The sequence below is a fragment of the Tetrahymena thermophila genome, assembly GCF_000189635.1.
Source record: "Tetrahymena thermophila SB210 genomic scaffold scf_8254187, whole genome shotgun sequence".
NCBI classification, from domain to species: Eukaryota; Ciliophora; class Oligohymenophorea; order Hymenostomatida; family Tetrahymenidae; genus Tetrahymena; species Tetrahymena thermophila.
Window position 1 is genome coordinate 221,653 of NW_002476086.1, and position 17,403 is coordinate 239,055.

Consider the following 17,403-nt stretch of genomic DNA (forward strand, 5'->3'; position numbering starts at 1 on the left):
TTTTTAAAATATTTGTTTATTTATTTGATTGCTTGTTTGATTGTTTTCTGTAGAGATTTTCAGAATTTAAGAAATAATAGTTTTATTCAAGTTGATTCATTAATTGTCAATAGATACGATAATTTAAAAAATTAAAAAAATTAATTAATTACTAATTTTAAGAGCATTAATACTTCGATTTTTAGGATTTTTTAGAAGAGACCATAAAGTATTCATATATTTAAGGGATGAGTAGAACATTTTAAAGTGATTAGCAATAATAAGTTCCTGATGTTTTAGAACTTGATCATTTGATTGGATTTAACGGAAAAAATTCAAACACTTGTTTTTATCACCCATTGGATCAAAAAAAAATAATATATTCTGTAGGTGGATTAGTTGTCATAGAAAACTCTGAAGATAAGCATGATTAGCAATTTTTAAGGGGACATGATATGCCTATCTCTTCTTTAGCAGTTTCACCTTCTGGTAAATAAATAAATATATATTTGATATTAAATACTGTAAATGAATAAACATTAATCAAGTTGTTCTGAATATTGATTGATATTAAATTGGTTCATTTAAAATAAGTTACAAAATTAATTATAAAAAAATTAACAGGTAACTATATCGCATCAGGTTAAATTGGTTCAAAATTTACATAAACAAGAGAGGCACCTGTAAGAAGATATTTTAAAAATTTACATACCTTTTAGATATTGAAAAGAGAGTTGTATTTTAAACTAAAATAAATATTATTAATTAGATCATTCTTTGGGACTATAACAGAAAAAAAGCAATTTAGGTTTTTAAGGGAATGAGAGAAGGTGTTACTAATTTAAGTTTTTCTCATGATGATAAATTCCTTGCTGCAACTGGATAAAATAATACTATTACTATTTGGAATACCTAAGATTTTTCTATTGTTCATAACAAAGTTTTAGAGTGTTAAGTTTCATTAAGTAAATTTTAAATTTTAAAACAAGATTTAATTTTAATAGAAGACTAAGATTTGAATTGAATATTTTTTTTAAACCTGCAGCTTTAAGTAGGATTAAATAAATATTTTATTCACTCAGCTTTCTATTATTATCAATAAAATTTGCTATTATTTAATTAAAATATATTTTTCTTAGTTTAATGGGGAGCTCCAAGAAAGTCTGCAAATAAATATAATTCTTACATTTTGATAACAGCTAATGGTCCTAATTTGCTAATTAACACTCTTGATTTCAATGTGGGATCTATGCAATACACACTAAAATCTACTAACTGCCAACTACCTAGCTCTGGTTTGATTCGTACATATACAAAGGCAATCGTAGATTCTAACTCTAACTATATTTTTGTTGGTACAACTGCAGGAGAAGTCTGTGTATATAGCATCAATAACTAAATTTTCAAAGCAGCTATTCCCGTAAATATTTTTTGCCTTTATAAACTTACTTTTATAAAACTCATTTATTTAAAAAATAAACTAAAAATTTACAATTTTAAAACATTTTTTATGAATGCTTTATTTTCAAAGGTTAGTAACAATGGTGTTTTAAGCATTGCTTTATTTTAAGATATTTTGTTTGTTGGAAGTGGAGACGGTAGATTAAAAAAATTGAGAGGAAGCGAAACAAAGTGGTCCTTAGAATCAGAAGTTTAATTAGATGGTGCTATTACTTCAATTTCACCAATAAATGATTTTAAAGTAACTATTAGACATGAATGATAAATAAATATTTGATAAAATATTATTTAGGAACTAATCATTGGAACAAGTTAAAATAATATATACAGAGTTTTAACATAGTCTGTGAATGCTATGCTACATACTGAAAGTCATTTAGCTTCAATTTAGGGTATTGCTTTTCCAAACAACAGAAATGAATTTTTTGCAACAATTGATTTAAATGGATACACTTATATTTGGGATAATAATGAAATGAATGTAATTACTAAATTTACTCCAGGATAAATGATGAGGACTTAGGGTACCTGTATTACAATTGCTGAAGATGAAACAATTGTTAATGGTTATTCTGATGGATTTGTTAGAGCATTTTAAGTGTCTAATAAACAGTATTCACCTCTAAAATGGGAGATTGTCAATGCTCACAAAGGAGCAGTCACATCTGTTTTTGCAGTACCTAAATTTCTTATTTTTTTTTTTCTTCATTTAAATAATAAAATTTCATATTATTAGAATTAAAATTATATTTTGACTGGAGGTTAAGATGGAATAGTTAGAGTTTGGAGCAGAGTGAATAGACAGCTTATTACTTAAATATCAATGCATACTAAAGATGTTGTCAGTGTTTTCCCTGATTTCTAAAAAGCTAACATCATTCACTCTTGCTCAGCAGACAAATCAGTACATAGCTTCGATTTAAAAACAGATAAAAAGGTTATTTTCCATCAAGCTAAAAACGGAAGTATTTTAGATATGTCATAAAGAAAAGATCACGAATAAGAATTAGGTAAAGATTTATTAAATTTTTTTAATTCTAAGTTTACTTATGATAAAAATAGTAACATGTGGTTTGAATATTCCTATTTTATAATGGGATTGTGATGTTTAAGAACCTGTTGAAAGCATTAATTATCCTGATCGCCTTAATACTGTGGAAGTCTCTCCTTCTGGTAGATACATGGCTCTAGGATCTGATCTTGGAGAAGTAATAAATATACATAAATAATTTTTAATTAATTTTCATTAAACTTTATTTTATATGATAAATAGGTAGTTATATTTGAAATTGCTTCTAAGAGATTTTAAGGTAAATATTTGGGTCACTCAAGTGGAATTTCAAAATTAAAATGGACTCCTGATGAAAAGCAGATCGTTTCTGTTAGCTCAGATTCAACTATATGCATATGGAATTTCTTCCCTTGAAGTTTATTTATTAATTTATGTTGTATTAATTTACTTAATATAATTAACATAAACATATTAATTAATATTAAAATTTAAATAATTTATTAACATAGAATGAGCTAAATAAATTCATATTTATATTAAAAAATTTAATATTTTATAAAATATAATAAATTAACCACATATTTTAACTTAGCACTAAAATATTATTAATTTTTTTTAGTGTTTAAATAAAATTTTGAATTAAAATTCTGATTTTTAAATATTTATTTTATTTTGGAAATCAAATTGCCTTTAAAGAGTTTTCAATAACTAAATTCTGCGAATTTATAAATTATAATTTTCAATTTTATGTTAAAATGATAAAAAAATAAATATTTAATGTTCATTCATTTTATTTTGGTATAATTTTAAAGAAAAATATTATTTTTTTTATTTATTCCTTGTATTTTTTTGGCGCAAAATCAAAAATTTTTGTTTAATAAATTTTTAAAATAATAAAAAAGTTAATAAATTATTGATATATAAATATATATTTTAATTGAACAAATATTTGAAAATGGAAGAGATGAAAGTTGATTAAACATCAAGACTATAGAACTTGATATAATAGCATCAATACCTAGATAGAGAATTGCGCTAAAATTATAGTTAAGAATAGGAATACTAGCAAGAAATTATGAAATAAGATTAAAAGTTATTTGAATTGAGGGTAAAAAAGCTTTTGAGATTATATGAACTAGAATAAGGATAAGAATTATTGAATTTATAAAACAAAGAAAAGGATTTAGATTAGCAGTATAAAGAAAAATTATAAAATTTACTAAGTTTAATTAACAGTAATGAAAATGAAAGCATACAACTTGTATCAATCACTAAAACACAGCTTATTGTTAACTATTTTATTTTTATGCCCAACAAATAAAAAACTGTGAAGCTTTTAGAACTTGAACTAATAATTGATACATAGACATTCAAAATAAAAAATGTATTGAATAAGCATACAAATTAATATCTAACTTAAAATGAGCTATCTCTTACTCTTTATAATTTTACTTAAAACTATAATTTCGGATCTAAATCAGTCTTTTTTGTATAAAACTACTAAAAAGCTAACATCATTTGAAATTCAGACTTAATTTTGGTAGTTCTATAATAATAATTAAATTATTAAGTATTTACTAAAATTTAGTCAATTTTCAAAATTTCAAAAAATTAAATAAAAAATAAAATATTAGAATAATTTATTATTTTATAAAACTTTTCAAAATAATAAAATGAGTCACAATCAGTCTTAAAATAGTTCTTAAAATAGCCAGCATATCAGTTAAATATCATCTCAGGAGTAATCTGTATGTGCTAGAAAATTTAAAGATTTATCAACGATTTACTAATACTATGGTCAGAAAAAAGCACAAATCCAGTAAAAATTTATTAACAATCAAGAACAATATCTTTTAGAGTTATATACATTGAATTAATAAATGCAAAATGGGCAAGTAGCTGAGATGCAAGTGATCTAAGAATTGAAATAGATCAACACTATTTGTATGAACATTTAAAAAAAGCTTTATGCATCAATAAAAGAGCAATTTGAATTACTTTCATAAGAATCCATTTGAATATTATGGTTTGTATTATTTATTTTTTTAGTAGCTTACTGCCTAACTATTTTATAAAATATTTTATATTTTTATCTTGTAAATGTATTTTAAATTGCTTCAACAGTATAAAAACTTGAATAAAGTTTTTTTAATTTATATTTACATTAAACTTATTTAGAGTTAATTATGTTATTACTTTTACATTACTTTTTACTTTGCTAAATTTTAAACAATCAATTTTGCTTTTTTAAAGTAATATTTGATGTAATCTAAAATTCATAATCTTATGAATGAATAGTGAAAGAAATTTATTAAATTATCTATATAAAAATTTAGATTAAACACTAATCACTAATTTTGATTAATTAATCTTTAATAAAAAATCTTTATCTTAATAAGCGAGGAAAGCTAAGATAAAACTCAAAATAGAGAGCAAATCGATAATTGTATCAAAAACCTTAATAATTATTACAATAAAAACAAAGGTTTGATTTGTTTTCACACAATCAATAAAAGAAGTATTATTTTACCAAAACTAAAAAAATATTTTTGACTTTACTTAAAATCAAAATTAATTGAAGTTATATTTTAGTTTAACAAGGATGAGTATTTTTCTCAACTTACTTAACTTGCTTGTATTAGCTTGTTTCTATTTTCAATAAGTGAAATGCGTGGATATTTTAGAACCAGCAGATTTAATGTATGATGAGCTATTAAAGGAGAATAATTATACAAAAGATTACAGGATATTAAAGAAAAAACAAAGCGAAGAGACAATTATGGTTTCTCTTGATAGTTTGGGTCTAAATTATTAGATTCAAGCAAAGTATATTTATGATAATGAAGAAGTTAATGCAAAATAAGAATATGTATTTTCTTCTTACAGTAGCCATCTATTTTTGACAGAATACATGCAAAGATCACCTTCAACAAACAAAACATTAATATAATTGTACTAGCAAAGCAAATTAATTGGCTATGAAATCAGGTTGAGCTTGCAAGATACCTCTAAAAATAATTAAACTGAGTTTGAATTCAAAATTACATATTATAGAGAAGAAGACATTGATTCTCTAGAAGATGGTACTTCGACTAAATTTTTGAATATGTTCAGTGGAGACAGTGAATGGAAAAAAATAGACTTTCCTGTAAATTTAATGGAAATGATGATATTTACGCTAGAAAATGCATATGATATTGAATTTTTTATGTATTCAAAATTTGCCAACAATTTGACATCAACAACTCCACAAAACTGTGCTATCCCTTACACAATTTCCAGATATTCTCTAAAAAGCCTGTAATCAAGTCAAACAGTGATGATACTTTTGAGACGCAAATATGATATAAATCCTAAAACAACTCCTAATATAATAGACTTTAAACTGAGTATATTGTCTATTTATTCTCTTGATAATAAGCTTTCAATATTTCGCCATGATTTTGCTAATTTTGACGTTTTGCTCCCAATCTTCAATGCAAATAAAATTTTAAATAAGAAAAGCAAGAATGAGACACAAAAAAGTTTTTTGGAAATCTCAAATAGTTAGCTCAATACTTCAAATTAAAATAAAACCTTTGATTTCTAAAACTCAACAATTTATTAGTAAAAAAAAAATTAAACAAAATTGTTAAATTCAGAAAAAAAAAATTAATTAAAATATGCAAATTTGAACTAAACTAGAGGTATCAATCAAATAGAAAATTAAAAATAAATTTCAAGTAAGAAAAGGTAACTATAGTTGACTCCTTTTGAGTAATTTATTATTCAAAATGTAATGGAATATGAGGTTATATTTCCAATTTATGATTATACTTAGCCCTTTTATTTAGGTGCAGTTGCATCATCCTGTAACTCGTATATTAAATATTAATTATGCAATATGATTGATGACTGCTCAAGCACTAATCTTCAATTAAATGAAACAGATTTAGTCTACTTCAGTGATAAATTTTCTAATATAGATTAAACTACTACAGCAAAAGTAATTTTTGTTTTACTTTATTTTAGTTTTTAAATAATATTTTTATTCAACTAATTTTAAATAGGCTTTAATAAAACCAAGTGAGTATAATTCTTGCAAGCCAAACTGTTTTGTTCATGCTATTCTTCATATAGAGCTGTTACTTGATCCTTAGTCTGATTTTGAAACTTTTAAATTACAAAGCTCTTAAATAATTCATGATATGAGTAATCCTGCAAAACCATTTTTTGATTATCTACCTCTGCTTGCATATACTTTTTTTTCAGTTGAAGTTCCAGAAGATTTAAATCAACTAACAATTTAATATTTTTCAGGGTATTAACACTGCTATCTTTTGTTTTCTCACTCATATGTACCTATAAAGGATAATAATACTTCAGTAGTATCAGAAAGTATAGATGATAACACATTACCAAGCTAGATATAGTAATTGAGAAGAACCCTTTAATATAGTGGAGATAAATTTTAAACTGAATTAGTTAAGTATGAACTCCCTGAAATAGATTTAAGGCCTGTAAAGCACTCCTTTTATTTAGACACAAAGTATCCAACATTTTAATCAGGTTAATTAATTGTTAAACCAGCCAAAAAAGGAATTCACATTTTTTCAACAATTAATTTATCTCCTATGTATTCTCCATTCACCATTTAAGTAAACTCTTTTAACTTGAGGCAAATGACTAATTCCTCTTACATATCGATAACTCTTTAAGGAATAAATGACCTTTAATCTTTATACTACGACAAAACTAGCACTAAAGATAACAATATTTTATTATAATTTTGCAGTTAATTAACAGATATTACTATATATGCCAGTTCTTGTCCAAATAATTAAACTATATCTTAATGCCATATCCCATCTAAATAACACCATTCTTTTTATTAGAATATCGCATCAAAGAATTCTTCTATTCCTGACTTATGTCCTAATGAAATATGCCATATTTTATTCACAATCTAATATAATCCATTTACAGTCTTAGAAGATTAAGAAGAATCAAATGAAAATTAAATTAAAAAATTTTCAGTTACTTTGATTGAAATAGGTGATAAATCTTCATAAACAGTTAATAAAGACGACTAATCTAAAAATTAGCCAAAGAAAAATGAGGCAGGAAATACTCAAGAAACTCCTTATAATTACAAGTGGATTATAAGTAAAATTATTTAAAGTTTTTAATTCTTATTTTAATTATTTTTTATCTAAATTAAGTTTCATGCTGCATTCTTTTAGGATTAATTACTTTAGCAAGTGGTTTAATGTGCTACATCAAAATGAAACAAAACAAGATTTTAAAGTAAATGAAGCGTTAAAACAAATAACTCCTATCTAAAAAAAATGGTTAAAATGATGAATATAATGAAGATGAAGATGACGATGAAGATGATGATGAAGAGGATGATAATTTTGAAGTTGGAGAAGAATTCAAAATAAAAGATATTGAATCTAATAAAAAAATAAATCCTATTACAGTAAATGAAGATATGTTTTTAGAAAGGACAAGTACAAATTCTAGATAGAATGGCGAATAATATCTTTCGATAGGGTGATCAATATGATAAATTCACATAGCAATTTTTCAAAAATTATAAACAAATAGCAATATAAAAACATAAAATAAATATCAAAACTATATAAAACATAATATAATCATAACCATAACAATATTTAAAATCATTTATCATTAATTGAAGCTTCAAATATTAGTAATAATTATACTAACATTGAGAAATTTTTATTTATAAAATGCTCTCAAAGTTTCCAAAAAACAAAAAATCACCTAACAAATAATGAGTCTTATAATAAAATTATTTTTGAACGAACATTTATTTAAACATTAATAATATATAAAATTAAAATATGCATTTCTGTTTGCTGTAACTCTTTTCTTCAAACAAAACCAAATAATCACAGAAATTTCTATTAGATTTTATCTTTGTTTAATTTAACACTAAAATAAGATATATGTTTTGAAACTTTAGGTATTATTCGAGAGGATTATTTCAAGTTAAACTTTTCATTACTTTTTAGAGTTTTATATACATTTAGTAAGGAGGTCAGTTTCATTCTATTTTATTAAAGTAAAAGACATTTATGTAGAAAATAAATATATTGCCTAATTAATATTTAGGATCAAATAATTCAATTATGCTTTTACTTTGCAAGATCTCCAATCTTTGTGAAATAAATTTAGGCAATCTGTCAAATTCTTATTTTCTTAAAAGCATCCTTATTGCATCATTAACTTTTTAGCTGTCTCATATTGAGGATCTGTTTCTTTGATTGAGTCGCACTTATCACAAAACTCTTTACTTGATGACATTTTATTTATATAAAATTAGATAAATATTTGATTTTTTAATTTACTGTGTTATCACTAAATTATCAAATTGATTAATGAAGATTTAGATTAATATTAGTTCTATTTAATCGTTATCAAAAATTGTAAATTGAATGATGCGAATTCATTTTCTACTTTACATTTCTTAACTAAAAAAAATAAAAATAAAAAAGAAAACAATAATGAAATATTTTTATTTAAAATTAAAAAAGCTTAATTTCTAAAAAATCTTTATGAATGATATAAAATATTAATAATATTAAAATAATAAATTAAATAAAATCAATCTAATAGCTTAAATATTGTAAATTTATGCTTAGATTATTTATTAGATTGAAATAAAAAATTAAATGAATTTTGAAATAAATGGCTAGAAAATATTTTAACAACTAATAGAAAAAAAAGCTTAAAAAGAATATAAAGCTATAAAAATTCTATTTAAATGTATTTATTCAAATATAATAAATTTATGGTTAAGTTACAAAGATTAAAGCGAATAATAAATGAATTTTTAAATAATTTAGGTTAGAAAATGTTTAAAATTTAACTAATAAAAATATTTAAATACTAAAATGAATTTTAAGCGATATAATTTCTATTTAAAAATATAAATTTTATTTTAAATATCTAAAGTGTATTTTGTATTTTTTATTAAATTAAAAGCAAGAATTATAAATTTCTATTAAAGTTAATATTAAACAAAGTTATGAGTTAATAATCAAAAGATTTGTAAATTTTTTTCATAAATAAAACTTGATGTTAAAATCTTATTAAATTTATTTTATTTTATTCTTAACATTAAGTTTAAAATCATTAAATATTCAAGTGAATAGAATAGCTACAAACAACACTATTAACCAAAAAAGAAAAATATGTTTTTAAGATATTTTAAAATGAATATAACAAGTAGAGGGAGAGGATGAGAAAGATATATATATATATGCATTCATTTATTTTTACAAGGAAAAATAAGATTATTTATTTATTGATTAGTGATATACCATGGAAATTATAATGAAGAGTTTATTGATTGATTGATTTATTTATTTCTTTTCTTTCATTTTGATAAGGAAAAGTTTGAAAGATAAAAGCTTTGGAAATAAAAAATAAGAAATATTATATAAATTATTGAAAAGAAAAAGGAAAAATAAAAGCTAAATAAGATAAATTAAGAGGAAATGATGCAAAATTTAAAGAAGTTTATGAGCAAGACTATCCAAGTCTAACCTGTTTCTTTCAACTAAATTCCCAAAGCTTTCTACAATTTCCCTGAATACAGAACTGGTGGTGTCCAAGCCAACGTAATATATAAATAAGTTTTAATCTAGTAGAATAGAGTTTAGCTTTAGTTATTATTTCACTATGCAGTCAGATTCAAAGATTTATTCAATAATTTAGATCATAAAATTAAAAAAATTAATACTAAAATGTAAGAATAGAGAGGGATTTTAACTTCAAAAAAAATATGAGAAAAATAATCTATCAACTGAGAACAAGTGTATTTAAATCATCTAAAGAGCAAGTGTTTATATAAAAATTTAGGTTTGAAAAATGGAGTAAAAGCTAGAATATTAAAATGACTAATCAAAGCAAATGTATTAAATCTAAATTAGTATAATGTCTATGCAAAATTTTGATAATTTTAGGCATTCCCAATAAAACTTTATTCAACAAGTCTGAGAAATAAAAATTATATAAGTAGCATTTAAGAGCAAAGCAATTTAAAATAGAAATAAAAGATTATTAAGATTGAGGATACACAAGATATGTAAGTATCTATCTATCTAAGAATATACAAATTGAAAACAAATACTAAGCAGCAAGTGAATTTGACTAAATTAATATTATTGAAAAGATGATTGATTTACATGCAAAATTTATTTGATAAATCTTAAAATTAAATAATAATTTATTCAAACACAAATCAATAAATAAATAAATAAAATAAATAATTTATAATCTCTTCAAATTATTTTATTTTTAAATATTAAAAGCCTGGTATTACTGCTAAGAGAATCATTAAATGTATTGGTGAAAGATTGAGAAAGTACGATCCTGCTAGATGGGAAAATGTTCCTATTACTTTTAAGACTCACTTCAGAGATGAAAACGGTTATAGTGATGTTGCCACCTCCATCCAAATACATGATGCCTTAGAAAGAGAATTCGGTATTGATATTAAGGATAGATTGGCTTTAGTCACTGACGTTGAAACTGCCTTCTATATTGTTATGAGTCACCACGACCCCCTATGAGAGAATATTAAAATACATAAAAAATCAATCAAGATATTAATAGGAGTAATAGAAATCATATTGGCGTTTAGAACAATATTCTTCTATTAATTCTAAAAAATCTAATTACAATTAAAAGCTCACTTGCTTTGATTTAACAAAATTTATGCATGATCTCATTAAATATAATATGTGCATGTATTCGTATTTTGTTATCAATCAGCTGCTTGCATCACCTTCACATCTTAATTATTTCTATATCCTTTTATATATAAATTATTTTTTATTTTAATAAAATATTTATTCAATTTTAACAATTTTCAAGTGGTTTTATCATTTCACTTAGTCCAAAAGTTATTTCAACTTTTTTTTTAAATGATTTCAAGTAAAAATTAAAAAATAAAAACAATTATTGTATGAAGTTGCATTATTTTTAGCTAAAACTAATGGTAGAGATTAACATTATCATCAAATTATTTTTCTATCATATTTTTATTAATCAAATATTTTCTCTTTTTTTTATTTTTAAAAAAATTAAAATAATTTGATTGCCATTAAATTGTAACTAAAATCATAAAAGTGTAGGAATTTCTTTTGTGAATTTTAATTATAGTATTGGTTGCTATTTTTTTAATTTTATATTAGGAATAGAAATCAATATTTCTATTTCAAATATTTTTGGTGATAATATAACGAAAAATTCTGGTTCTTGCACAACTTACATTTTGTGTAAAACTATCTTATATTTATTATTTAGAATTTGATAGATATTAATCAAAAATCATATCAAGCGATTTAAAAAATTAATGTTTAATTTTAAAATATCTTTATGTAATTTCAAAAATCAGTTCTTCCTTTTTTAAATAAGATTTGCTTTTTTAATTTTTTATGAAGAAATGTTGTTTTAAAAATTTTTAATTAATTAATTAATAATAATATCAATAAAAAAGTACATTGAAGCAATAAAAATAAAAGATTCTAATCAAATTGACTATTGAAAATAAAAAATTCATGAAAAGTAGAATAAATTTGAAGCTCCTTCTAATATTAATAGGGATAGCGCTTTCTCTAGCAAAAGATGTAGAAATTTTTATAAATTTATTATTTAACTTTTCTAAAAGTTTATTTTTATTATTTTTATTCTAGTTAAATGAGACTAAAATATTTTTCTCATCCTTACTCATTTTTTGAGATTATTTTTCATTAATTTTAATTGGATTAAGCTTATTCAATGGATTGAAAATAAAAATAAATATTTAAAAGGGTATGTCACATAGCCATGGAAACTAAAAAAGATAAAACTATAAATAAATAAATCATAAAAGTAATAATTAAGCAAGCGGAGATTAGCCAAGTGAGAAAACATCTTATACACCAACAGAATTATTAAAAGAGTAGTATGAAGTTAGAAATAAATTTAAAAAAATTTGTGGTGATTTCGATTTAGCTGATGATTAATAATGGCCAGTTTCAGAAATAGATGCATCTTAAATAGCACAATAGATGTTTGCATTTAATCTTAAAGATCCTAGGGATATATATGATATAATTGTTAACTAAAAGGAGATTGACACTATTTATTGGACCTAAATTATAGCTAAGCTTTAACCATGGATTATTATGATTTTGGTTTGTTTAATTGGATAGTGTATATGCTGCTGTTAAATATTTTGCATTCCTGAGCTTAAGATATTTCGTCGTTGTTGCCAAATAGATTTTAACAAAGAAACAGAGAGTAATTGGGAGAAGAATATTTATTTTTTTTTGATAGTTATTTTTGGAGGTTTGATATTCTTTATTGGAGGTTGCATATTTATGTCCTCAGATTTTGATATAAGTTAAAACCAATTTTAATGTACTGTTCTATGGTCTTAAAAAGTTCTCCTTGGAGTTGATAAATAAAATTAAACTGCATTTTATGATGTATCTGACTACGATGAAGATAGAATCAATAATTATTAAAATGTTTAGAAATTAAGCTTTTAAGATGATGGAGAATAAGATAACTTTAATAATAATAGTACTTGGGTTGCTAATTACGGTGGAGTAGATGTAATCAAGCATTAATTTTAGCAATTGAGTGAATTCTTTAAAACAATTTAAGATAAAGAGAGTGCATAACAGATAAAAGAAATATAAGTCACTCCATTTTATGATGAATACAACAGCGTGCAATCTATGATTCCTCAATTATATGAAAAGCATAAAGTAAATAATATTATTATCTTTAAAAAGATTTTAATTCAAAAAATAAATTTAAACCAAGCACAAATAATCATTTATTATAATCTAGCTGAAAAATTAAAATAATATAGAGAAATAACATATTCATATTGTTAATTAATGATTGTTAGATTTTTAAAATTGAAAATGGTCTTTTTATTTTCAAAAGCGAAAAATGAAAGAAAAAAATTATTTTTAACCATTTAGTATAGCCAAAGTCTTTAAATTCCAAAAAATTGCTGCCAAAAATTAATAATTTGACTATTTTGAAGACTTTTAAATGAAATTTAATAATTTATAGCAATTATCTTGATTTAACTGAAAACTTAATTAACTAATTTTTTATATTAAAAGGGTAAGCAATTAGTGAATCCTAATTCAATAGATCAAGTTAGCTATATGAATAATTAATTTATTGAGCAGATAGGACCTCTATAGACAATAGGAACAATAGGATGGTTGCTATCTAATGAAATAAAATCAAGAAAATTTAAAATAGATTTTATAAGTGAAGTATAAAAACATTCTAATCATTTAGAAGAAGTTAGGGAAGAAATATCATCTCAGGCATTAGATGCAAAAAATGAGATTGATAATATAACTTATTTGGCAAATGTTTATTTAAAAAAAGTAGATTATCTTATAGATTAGTATAAACCTTTTGTCACATAAGGAGTTGATTATATTGAAAAATACTTTGAAGTTGTCATGTTTATGGTTTTTTGTGGTTTAGTTGGTTTTATTTTTGTTGCTTGGCCAAAATTTAATAGTTGTGCTATTTTACTTCACTTTAGTTGGTACTGCAGTACTTGTGTTCTTATAGTTGGACTCGCATTGTGCTTAATAATGTTCTCAATAGGCCTTATTTTAAATAATGGCGTTTGTAAAGCAAGTGAAGATTTTTTAACTAATCCAAACTTTTTCAAAGTAGAACATATAGATGTATCTTAACAATTAAAAAATAGTGTAAACTACTGTGTGTTTCACAATAATAAAAACTATTTTGAAGTCTAAAAGTACTTATAAGAAGTTGAAGTTCTAGAAAAAGCACTTGATGCATTTTTGAATTTGAATTTAAGTAAGCAGTCCCTTAACAGCAAAATTAATTATGTTCAAAATGTTTTAGATAATGAAAAAAATGCATCTCCTGTTGCAGCTAGTGAAGCTAATAAAAATTTAAATGATTGGACTGATTTTTCCATTAAAAGCTCTTTGTAATTATCTGAAGGGTAATGTAGTATTAGCAGAGATTAGTGGGTTTGGTAAGATAGTGAGTGTCCATATTCTACTATAATTGATTCTAAGCAGCCAGATTTTGATCTTGGATTTACAGTTTGTTTAAGGATATTAAAAACAAATCCAGATTTTGTAAAGCAAAGATATAATGATCAATTTTAACATTGCAAGGCAAGTATAGAGTAAGAAATCATCAAAAGATTCAATGCAATATAAAAGTAAACTTAATAAATTTTAAATCTTTTTTAACATTTCAATTAAAACATAAACAATCAAAATTATAGTTTTAAAAATTTTGTAATTTAACTTAAAATTTTGAATTTTATTAAAAGAAGATATTATTTATTTAATATTTTATAGATTTAAACTATTAAAAAAACTTCTTAGTAAACAAATAATTACAAAAATATTTTTAAATTGCATGAAATATATTTTAAAAAAATTTAATGAAAAATGTAACTTAAATTTAAAAAAAATAGTTACAGAAATTCTGTGAAAGATGTTTTTAGTGGAGTTTTAAATGATCTAAATGATTATAATACTCAAGTTGACAAATTAGATATTGATATTGATAAAATATCAGCAAAGCTTAAAAATTTTAACAAAGAGTTTGATTAAATTTTTGAAGTAGTAACATCAGTGAATGGTGGATTATAATAAACTTTAGACTGCACATTTGTAAAAGACACAATTATTAGAGCAAAAAACTCTGTTTGCATAACTGGACTTAATGGAGTCTTTTTATACACTGTATTCTTTTTAGCCTCTTCTGTCTTTTTAGTTTTTTTCAGCTTGTTTGTATGCATATCAGCTGCTAGAATCCTACCTAATAAAGATGAAGAAATACAAAAACAAATGATGCTTTCTACTTTAAATTAAAATTCTTCTTTTGTTATGAATACATAAAGAGCTTAATATAACCCTAACGAATCAAGTTACATTTACAGAAAGGAATAAAAAAAGGAATAAAACTCACCCAATAACTCATATGAGCTTGGAATTCAATATAAATCGAATAAAAATATTAATGCTAATAATAATGTAATATCTTCAGATTAAGAAAATCAACACTAATCAAATCAGTAAATAAATTAACAACATCTTAAAGAATCTGATAACTCTTTTATGAAAAAGACTAAAAACTAACTGAGAGATATAAACGAAAATGAGAACGATAGTGATAGTTATCATTCTGCCTAGAATCACTTTTGAATTTATATTATTCAGAAGATACATATATACCTTCATAAATACTTATCTACCTACCTACCTAGTTCCAAATCTTTCCTCGCTTTAGAGACTAAATTATCTAGATTTTTTTTCTATCTTTTGTTTAATTTTAAATTGAATTCTATTTTTTAAACAAGAAATTTTCAAATATTTTAATATTGTTTGTAATTATTTATACATAATAAAAGTGTATTATTTAACTCTTTTTGTTTTTAGTTTGCCACAATAAAATAATTATAAAATCATTTGATATTATTATTAATATAAAATTATGTAAAAAGTAAGCATTTCTAATTTAGTAAAACTTAAAAAAAGAAATATTAAAGTGATAATTACTTAATTGGGTAATTCCTGTATACAATTGCTATAAATATAAATTAATAAAACCATAAAAAACTTAGTAATTTCGTTTTTTTTCTTTTCTTCATTCAACATAATATTTAAGTGATACAGTAACGTCATAAGGTACACGAGTTTCTATATATGCCATTTCAATATGGCTATCTACTATGTAGGTATGGAAATCCCAATACCAATTTTCCTTTCTTGGTCTAGTACGCAATTTGTGGAATTCTTACAGTGCCATCTAACCGAAATGATTCCAGTATAACTTTAAGCTTATTAGTGAGTCATTAGTTTCTAAAGACTCAGCAATCATTTTAAGCCCATTATCATCAATGTCATTTCTTGTCATATCTAAATGAACTAAAGATCTTGTTTTAGATAGCGCTTAAGCAATAACTTTAGCTCCATAGTGGCCTGTACGATTAGAAGCCAATATTAAACTTTCTAAGGCACAATACTCACTGCATAAATATTTAGCTAGTGCTTCGCAGCCTTTGAATGATATTTTATTTGCTGTAAGATCAAGCACTCTTAATTTATTATTTTCAAGCAAATGTTCAGTAATTGTATAAATAGCCTCGCAATTAAAAGCATGCTTCTAAAGAGAAAGCTTTTCTACTGATCTATTTGACTAGAGCATCTTAGCGAAATGTATAGCTGTTTCTTATCCGATAGAGGTGTAAGTTGGTCTGTCTACATTCAAAACAGCTAATGTGTTATTTTAATAATTTAATACAGAGGTTATACCAATCATTCCATCATGAGTTATATCATTATCTCCTAAATTCAATTCAATAAGATTCTTATTAGTGAATAAAATTTCAATGATATTCATAGCTCCATTAGTACGAATTTTATTAGATTCTAAATTTAAATAACGAAGTGAAAAGTTTTCTTTTAAGTGATTGGCTAATTCTTGACTTCCAGCAGTTTCAATATCATTACCTTGTAGATTTAATGACTCTAGATAGGGGCAATTACCAATTAATTAAGCTAAACTTTCAGCACCAGTATCAGTAATTAAATTATAACTGAGATCAATATGGCGAATAATTTCTCCAGATTCTTAGAGTGTTTCACATAGAATAATTAAATCCTTATCTCTCAAGCGTGAAGAGAAATTTAATTTATCATTTCCTCTAAAAATGATGTCTAAACTTGTATTACCTCCTTATTCATCGTTTGGAGGTGCATTATGAGATGGATTAACTAATTCCCTAATCAGCGCTTTATTAGGTTGATGATGTATTTTTTCACAATGCTCACTATACTTTTAAGCTATGCTAGATCTTAAATCTTATATATTCATAATTGTTAACAAAAATTGTACTAAAGGGTTAATGAATTTGTTTA

General features: G+C 23.4%; 7 protein-coding genes across 7 annotated transcripts; 4 read left to right on the forward strand and 3 right to left on the reverse strand. All coding sequences in view use genetic code 6, as the record gives it.

Annotated features, from left to right (window-relative positions):
- Nucleotides 1-227: 227 nt before the first annotated feature.
- TTHERM_00695800 (zinc carboxypeptidase family protein, putative) lies at nucleotides 228-2,866 on the forward strand (the record flags this gene model as incomplete). Its single annotated transcript, XM_001025591.3, has 9 exons — nucleotides 228-468; nucleotides 604-662; nucleotides 749-944; nucleotides 1,119-1,399; nucleotides 1,511-1,681; nucleotides 1,733-2,116; nucleotides 2,177-2,450; nucleotides 2,503-2,648; nucleotides 2,714-2,866. 9 exons carry the CDS (start codon nucleotides 228-230, stop codon nucleotides 2,864-2,866), a joined length of 1,905 nt encoding a protein of 634 aa, XP_001025591.1.
- Nucleotides 2,867-3,463: 597 nt separating this feature from the next.
- On the reverse strand, nucleotides 3,464-3,970 carry TTHERM_000695779 (transmembrane protein, putative; the record flags this gene model as incomplete). The annotated part of the gene is made up of 1 exon (XM_012800471.1): nucleotides 3,464-3,970. One exon carries the CDS (start codon nucleotides 3,968-3,970, stop codon nucleotides 3,464-3,466), a length of 507 nt encoding a protein of 168 aa, XP_012655925.1.
- A 1,084-nt stretch (nucleotides 3,971-5,054) lies between these two features.
- TTHERM_00695780 (transmembrane protein, putative) lies at nucleotides 5,055-7,991 on the forward strand (the record flags this gene model as incomplete). The annotated part of the gene is made up of 3 exons (XM_001025589.3): nucleotides 5,055-6,437; nucleotides 6,502-7,597; nucleotides 7,654-7,991. 3 exons carry the CDS (start codon nucleotides 5,055-5,057, stop codon nucleotides 7,989-7,991), a joined length of 2,817 nt encoding a protein of 938 aa, XP_001025589.1.
- Nucleotides 7,992-8,458: 467 nt separating this feature from the next.
- On the reverse strand, nucleotides 8,459-8,764 carry TTHERM_00695770 (hypothetical protein; the record flags this gene model as incomplete). The annotated part of the gene is made up of 2 exons (XM_001025588.2): nucleotides 8,459-8,509; nucleotides 8,600-8,764. 2 exons carry the CDS (start codon nucleotides 8,762-8,764, stop codon nucleotides 8,459-8,461), a joined length of 216 nt encoding a protein of 71 aa, XP_001025588.2.
- Nucleotides 8,765-9,960: 1,196 nt separating this feature from the next.
- Nucleotides 9,961-11,037, forward strand: TTHERM_00695750 (hypothetical protein; the record flags this gene model as incomplete). Its single annotated transcript, XM_001025586.3, has 2 exons — nucleotides 9,961-10,083; nucleotides 10,777-11,037. The coding sequence occupies 2 exons, from the start codon at nucleotides 9,961-9,963 to the stop codon at nucleotides 11,035-11,037; spliced, it is 384 nt and encodes a 127-aa protein (XP_001025586.1).
- An 867-nt stretch (nucleotides 11,038-11,904) lies between these two features.
- On the forward strand, nucleotides 11,905-15,687 carry TTHERM_00695740 (transmembrane protein, putative; the record flags this gene model as incomplete). The annotated part of the gene is made up of 4 exons (XM_001025585.2): nucleotides 11,905-12,096; nucleotides 12,280-13,224; nucleotides 13,594-14,693; nucleotides 14,955-15,687. 4 exons carry the CDS (start codon nucleotides 11,905-11,907, stop codon nucleotides 15,685-15,687), a joined length of 2,970 nt encoding a protein of 989 aa, XP_001025585.2.
- A 442-nt stretch (nucleotides 15,688-16,129) lies between these two features.
- Nucleotides 16,130-17,359, reverse strand: TTHERM_00695730 (hypothetical protein; the record flags this gene model as incomplete). Its single annotated transcript, XM_001025584.1, has 1 exon — nucleotides 16,130-17,359. The coding sequence occupies one exon, from the start codon at nucleotides 17,357-17,359 to the stop codon at nucleotides 16,130-16,132; it is 1,230 nt and encodes a 409-aa protein (XP_001025584.1).
- Between the last annotated feature and the right edge of the window lie 44 nt (nucleotides 17,360-17,403).